The following is a 7556-nucleotide window of genomic DNA, read 5'->3' on the forward strand; positions in this document are numbered from 1 at the left end:
TATGCCTGAAAGTCCTAGTAACCAGAAGTGGTGAAAGAGTATAATCATGAAAGAACATGGTGAGCATAAAAATTAAACACAGTGATGACCATGCAGTTATAACCAAGATGAAGAACATCCTTAGACCAAAATTAAGTACAACAAACAAACACAAAGAAGCATGATTGAAAATAGATAAACATGGGGTATCAGGAGAGTGCGCGCCGGGCGCGACACAGGCGCGCCGGACTTGTTATCAGTAAAAAAATAATAGAGGTTTCAACTCTGATATCGCGCCGGGCGTGACTGATGTCGCGCTGAGCGCAATTCCAATTGTGCCCGGCGTGGTGGTTCCAGAGACCATAATTCGAGTCTTGCGCTGGGCGCGAGGTGAAGCGCGCCGGGCGCGTAACCCTGATATGGTCAGTTTTGCCTAAATTTACTTTGAGATAAGGCCTGATTTCCACCTAGATACAGAGTTACCTCTTCCTCACACTCCCAACAAGATGTACCCTATATTTACCCACTCAAGCATGATTCTAACAATCAACATCTAACACAAAACAATACATACCACAAACCAACATATAACATAAACAACGTGTACACAAAACAATCATGCATAACAAACATTAACACTAAAATCTACAACAGAATGAAAGGACAAACACATAAACAAAGTCAGATCTCTGGGTTGCCTCCCAGGAAGCGCTTGTTTACTGTCCCGAGCCTGACGGTGACCAACTTGAAGTGCTCTGATTCTCCTTCTCCTCTTGTTGCTCTTGTTCCTTTTTTGCCCCGTGTGCAATCTCATGATTGCTCAACAATGACTCAGAAGGATTGGTGAATCCAATTTGAGCAGTACCTTGCATACAAGAGAAAGCTGAAGACTAGAGTACACAGGTTAGCTCCAACAATTCATTGCTAACAAAGAATAACAAAAACAGTAAAGGATTAAATCACAAATAGCTATAAATACTAAATTGCCATTCTAATCCCCGGCAACGGCGCCAAAAACTTGTTGAGATTTCCGTTGAAGTACTTTTGTTATAATTGAAATTTAGTTTAATTCCATCAACGGTCTCAAACACGGCAAGTATATCGGCCGTTCAAGTAGTAAAAAAAATATCGTATCCACAGGGATTAGAAGGTAAAATAAGCATTTAATGACTATTCGTGACTAAAGAATGATTCCAAATTGTAGTTCGTCATGTATATGAATCGAAGAGCATGACTACTGGAATGAAAGCTATAAATAAATAATGGTTTGTGAGTGGAAAATGGTAGAAATGGTAATGGTTTTGTGAGGTTGTGGGGTCAGATTTCACCAAACGTTACACTAATGAGTCCTTAATCTCTTGTTAAATTCATTGCTTAGTCAACCCAAGAGTTACTCAAACCTAATCCCTTAGAAAAAGAGCCTAGATGCGGATATTGAATATCAATCCCTTGAGTACCCAATATCTACACCCGCATTACGGGCTAGGGTTTAAGACTACTAATGGGTCAAGCTCTATCCCTAGATACAATCACCACTAGGCATATGTTTCAGAACTAGTTTCAAAGGTTATTTTCCAATACCCATGGAACCTTAAATCATGCAAATGGTGATCAATCCAAAGCAAGCATTAAGAATAGAAACATAAACAACAATGAATGAAACAACATGTATATATATCATAAAAACCAGAAGGATTACAATAGTATTCGTTGGTTACATCTAACCCCACAAAATGGGTGAAACCACTCAACAAAGAGGGCAAATACAAAATAGAGATGGAAGAGGAAGTGAAGAACCGAAGGAAAGATCCGCACACGGACGATCCCAAGCCCTGGGAATCCCTTCCGCAGCTCCTGGAGGCGCCCAATGTGAGAATGGGGGTTTCTCCCCCGAAAATGGATTCAAATACGAGCTTGGGGAGTCAGATTAGGGTTTCGCGCCCGGCGCATAAGTCTTCGCGCCCGGCGCGGGGCCTTCCAGATACTCTCTGCCTTAGGACAAGCCCGGCGCAATTCACATTACGCCCGGCGCAATGGCTCCCAGAGGTGAGATACTCTGTTTTGCTCGCCTGGCGCGGATCACCTTGCGCCCGGCGCAGAACCTCTTCTCTGCTCCTTAGCTTCTTAGATTTCCAATCCTAAGAGTCTTCAACTTTCCACTCTTCCTCAATACCTGCACAAAAAATGAGGTGGATTAAGGTATTGTTAGATGAATTTGGGTTAGTTATATCTGCACACAAAATGAACCAAAAAGAGAACAATTATATTGCAATGGTTCAAAGGATGAGTGGAATTTGTTCAATAAGTCTCATCCAAAAAGAGGTAAAATTGAGACTTAACACTCATCTGCACAACGAAGACATTTGAGAGCAGTCCGTTCCATATATGCAGTAGAAAAAATGCACCATTGTCGAATGCCGAGTATAACCTTCAGCGAAGTAGATTTTAAAGTCATCGACCCAGAACAAGACGATCCGATGGTCATTAGCGTTGAAATCCACAATTGTATCGTGCGAAAAACCTTGGTCGACCAAGGCAGCTCGGCCGACATCCTTTATTGGAATACGTTCAAACAACTGAGCATTCCAAAAGCCGAGCTGGTTCCATATGACGAGCCTTTGGTCGAATTTTCAGGCGAGCGGGTGAAGACGAAGGGGTATATCAGGTTATCAACCAGGTTTTGTTTTGACGGAGCAGAGTATCGAGATATCTCGGTAAAATACATGGTGGTTCACGCTAGTACATCCTACAATATCTTACTTGGAAGGCCGTCTCTAAATCGACTCGGTGTGGTTGTTTCCACGCCGCACTTGGCAATGAAGTTCCCAACAGAATCAGGCTGGATAATCACTATCCATGCCGATCAAAAAATTGCAAGAGAGTGCTACTTCGCTAGTTTGCGATTACCATGCCTGAAAGATGAAGTTCCGGATGCCCCGGTCGCGCCGAGACGCGTTCACTCGGTAGCACAGCAATCGACTGTAGACCTCGACCCCCGGGTAGACTAGGACGAGCAGGTAGAGCCCGTTGAAGACAAGCAGTCGCTTCAAATAGGAGCAATTGAGTCACAAGTTACTTACCTGGGATCCGGTTTGTCCGAACAAGAAAGGTTGTTGATCGGACAAGTGATTGTAGATAACAAAGATCTATTTTGCATGGCATTTGTCAGATATGCCCGGCATCGACCCAAATTTCCTCTACCACATGCTTTCAATTAGCAAGGAGGCGAAGCTGATCGCCCAACGGCGGCGAAAAATAGGTGACGAAAGAAAGGCCGCGATCGAAGCCGAAATGGGCAAGTTGTTGGATGCACGGTTCGTCTGAGAGGTGCACTATACCACCTGGTTTGCCAACGTAGTCATGGTCAAAAAACCGAATGGGAAGTGGCACATGTGCACTGATTACACCAGCTTAAACAAGGCTTTCCCGAAAGACGCCTACCCATTGCCAAACATTGACAAACTTGTTGATGGGGCATCTGGTCACAAATTCATGTCATTCCTCGATGCATACTCTGGATACAACCAAATCTGCATGCATCCTCAAGATGAAGACAAAACTGCGTTCATCACCGAAACAACCAACTATTGCTACCAGGTAATGTTATTCGGGTTAAAGAATGTCGGCGCTACCTATCAATGGCTGATGAATAAAATCTTGAGCAAATAAATCGGTCTGAGTATGGAAGTCTACATCGATGATATGGTGGTGAAGTCAAGTAACGTCTCCGCGCACGTTGGCGACCTGGCCGATGTGTTCCAGGCGCTCCACCGACATCAAATGAGACTTAACCACAAGAAATGTGTGTTTGGAGTCTCAGGCGAAATTTTTTTGGGATTCATGTTGTCTAGCTGAGGGATTGAGGCCAAACCGGACAAATGCCAAGCCATCCTGGATATGAAAAGCCCCAGAAATTTGAAAGAGGTTCAGAGGCTATCGGGTCGACTCACCTCACTGTCCCGATTCCTCGCTTGCTTGGCCGAGATAGCCAGGCCTATTCTCGCCCTACTTAAAAAGATAGAGCGGTTTTGCTGGACCGAGGAGTGTGAGAAGTCTTTCTGGCAGTTCAAGGAACGCCTAAGCGCACCCCCAATATTATCAAAACCGGTCGGCAACCTGGATATGGTCATCTACTTGGCAGTATCAGGCAACTTTGTGAGTGCCATCATGATCCAGGAAAACTAGAACCACCAGCAACCTATATACTTTGTCAGTCAGACGTTGCAGGAAGCCGAACGACGCTACCAACTGTTAGAAAAAGTGGCCTTAGGGCTCATCTACACTTCGCGACGGCTGAGACAATACTTTCAAAGCCACAAAGTTATTGTCTGAACCGATTGCCCGAGATTGCCGGCTGAATGATGGCATGGTCAGTCAAACTTTTGGAGTTTGATGTGTCTTTCGATCCAAGAGGTCCTATCAAGTCTCAACACCTGGCTGAATTCGTGAATGAATTAACCCCACCAGGACACTTTGAAGACGAGTCGTGAACCATGCACGTCGATGGGTCCTCTAATGCCCAAGGAAGTGAGGCTGGGGTGATCTTGGAAAGCCCCTCAGGTATCACAGTCGAATAATCCTTGCATTTTGGTTGTCGGGCATCCAACAACCAAGCGGAGTACGAAGCTTTATTAGCTGGAATGAGATTGGCGAATGAAATGGGAGTCAAGAAAATGATATGTTGGACCGACTCAAAAGTCGTGGTCGAACAGGTTAATGATAATTTCCAGGTCAAAGACTCAAACTTGTTGCGATATTACCACTTGTTCCAAGGACTTCGTGATAGTTTTGATGAAGTACAAGTACGACATACTTTACGCAATAAAAATGAACGAGCCGACCAATTGGCACGGGTCGCCAGCAGCCGAAAACTGGGACAATTGCGTAGCACCATCCACCTTGAACTACCTTCTCCAAGTGTGACACAAGAATGCATGTCGGTTGAGGAACCACCAAAGTCATGGATGTCCCACATACTAAACTTCATTGTTGGTAACAGGGAACCGGCCGATCCGAGCGAGTTGAAGAAGTTGAGAACACAAGCTGCACAATACTCAGTCGTGTAGGGAGAATTATATAGAAGGGGATTCTCCACCCCCATACTGAAATGCCTCGACCAACAACAAGCTGACTATGTCATCCGGGAAGTTCACGAAGGCATTTGCAGATCCCACTCAGGAGGACGGACACTAGTTTCCAAGGTATTGAGGGCCGGTTACTATTGGCCGACCCTAAAGTCTAACTGTGCTGATTATGTAAAAAAGTGCGTACAATGCCAAAGGCACGGAAACCTTATCCATGCCTCGGCTACCGAATTGCATAGCATCAGCTCCCCTTGGCCGTTCGCCTTATGGGGGATTGACATCCTCGGACCGTTTCCCGTAGCAAAAGGACAGGTCAAATTTCTCTTGGTGGCTGTGGACTACTTCACCAAATAGATAGAGGCTAAACCGCTCGCTTGCATCTCAGCCGCCAACGTTCAAAAGTTTATGTGGAAGAATATTGTCACTCGCTTCGACATTCCCTATGCCATCATTTTCGATAACGGGCTCCAATTCACCCGACCAAAAGTTCAATTCTTTTCTTGAAAACCTCGGCATCCGACATCGTTTCACGTCAGTCGAACATCCTCAATCAAATGGGCAAGCTGAGGCAGCCAACAAGGTAATATTGACAGAGTTGACGAAGTGGCTAGGCTCGGCAAAGGGAGCATGGGCTGAGGAATTACCTGAAATTCTTTGGGAATACCAATGTACGCCCCAATCAACCACCAAGGAAACACCCTTTCGCCTAGCATACGGAGCAGACGCTATGATTCTGGTTGAAGTTGGTGAGCCATCATTTGGACGGTAGTACTTTAACGAGGAGTCCAATGACAACTCTCTCCGAGCCGAGCTAGATGTCTTGGACGAAACACGAGAGAAAACACAGATCGTTGTCGAGGCATGCAAGCAAAGAATGAGCCGACGCGTCAGGACCAATTTGAAGCTGCAAAGCTTCAATGAAGGTGATCTAGTCTGGAGAGCGACTGGGTCGGCAAGACGCAATCCCTCTGAGGGAAAGTTATCAGCAAACTGGGATGGCTCGTTCCGAGTACGACATACTCTTAACAGCAGAGCATACAAGTTAGAGGAACTGTCTGGCAAAGTCTTTCCGAGAACATGGAATTCGACCCATATGAAGATGTATTACAGTTAAAATGAATTCTTATTGTACTTACATGTCAAGTTTTTAATATGGTGCACTCTTTTCCTTGACCGATCTTTTTCCCCCTTATAAAATCTTGAAAAAGGGGTTTTTGGTCGGCAAGGTTTTTAATGAGGCATCAACTCATCACTGAATATACATTCCAATATCTACAATTGTCTAAATTCTTAAAATTTTTTAACTTTCAAGTCTTCCCTCCCGAGATGTCTCTCGGACAAGGATGCGGCTTAAATTATTAAATTTACAAGTCTTCCCTCCCGAGATGTCTCTCGGCCAAGGATGCGGCTTAAATTATTAAATTATTTACAAGTCTTCCATCCTGAGATGTCTCTCGGTCAAGGAAGCGGCTTAAATTATTAAATTATTTACAAGTCTTCCCTCCCGAGATCTCTCTTGGCCAAGGATGCGGCTTAAGTTAAAAATTCTAAGTCTTCCCTCCCGAGATCTCTCTCAGCCATGGATGCGGCTTAAGTTAAAAATTCTAAGTCTTCCCTCTCGAGATCTCTCTCGACCAAAGATGCGGCTGAATTCTCTTATTACATCAGTTTACAACCAATATTTGACAGCAAACAAGTGAAATTTCATTAAAGGGGCTCTATCGGCCTAGAGGTACACTTAAGAGGCTCTTTCGGCCCCCAATTACAACTAATAATAAAAACAAAAATAGCTCAAGACCCGACCTCGGGCTCCCCCTGGACCGGGCCCCCCTCGGGAGCTTCCTCTTCATACGCCGTTTCCACTTCGCCAATCGGTCTTTCCTGATAAGGTGCGGGTGCTTCGACGTCGGCCTGTTCATTAGCAGGAATCTCTGCCAAGTCCACCAACTCCCCCCGAAAGAAATCCTTGGTCATATCAAGGCAGAAATTGTGGGGGAACCTTCCGAAAAAGGAGGCCTGCCGAGCCGCCTGCGCGAAACCAGCCTGGTGCTGAGAGAGTACCTTGTTGCGTGCTTTCTCTTTGTAGGCCCCGAAACCAACTTTCTCAGCTTCTAACTCTTTACCCAGCTGAGCCCCCATCTCCGTCTCGGCCTTCAAGGATTGCTCAAGAAGTTGGACCTTCAGAGCCAGGTTGTCGACAACACGCCCCCGACAGTCCATCTCGGCCTGGAATTTAGCATTGGCCGTTTGAGCATCGGTCAGAGTGGCCAACGTTTCTTGCATGGACTTCTCTTGATCAGCTAGTTGCCGGCGCAGTTTTTCGGCCTCAGGATTTGGTTCCATCACGATGCTTTGGGCCAAGGCCACAGCCTGGACTTGAAGCTTGCAAAAGAAATTCCATTTCTGGGCCGGGCTCATTCGGCCCAGGACCGCCTGACCTGATTCCGATGTTAGGTCTTGGCTCAGGAAATCTTGAGCGTTGACGTGAGACGC

General features: G+C 45.6%; 1 protein-coding gene across 1 annotated transcript; it reads left to right on the forward strand.

The window, feature by feature from the left end:
* The first annotated feature begins 2393 nt into the window (after positions 1-2393).
* LOC145956456 (uncharacterized) lies at positions 2394-3303 on the forward strand. The gene is made up of 2 exons (XM_083072059.1): positions 2394-2874; positions 3149-3303. Exons 1-2 carry the CDS (start codon positions 2394-2396, stop codon positions 3301-3303), a joined length of 636 nt encoding a protein of 211 aa, XP_082928185.1.
* The last annotated feature ends 4253 nt before the right edge of the window (positions 3304-7556 follow it).

Source organism: Cajanus cajan, chromosome 3 (assembly GCF_000230855.2).
Source record: "Cajanus cajan strain Asha chromosome 3, NIPB_CcT2T_4, whole genome shotgun sequence".
Taxonomy (NCBI): Eukaryota; Viridiplantae; Streptophyta; class Magnoliopsida; order Fabales; family Fabaceae; genus Cajanus; species Cajanus cajan.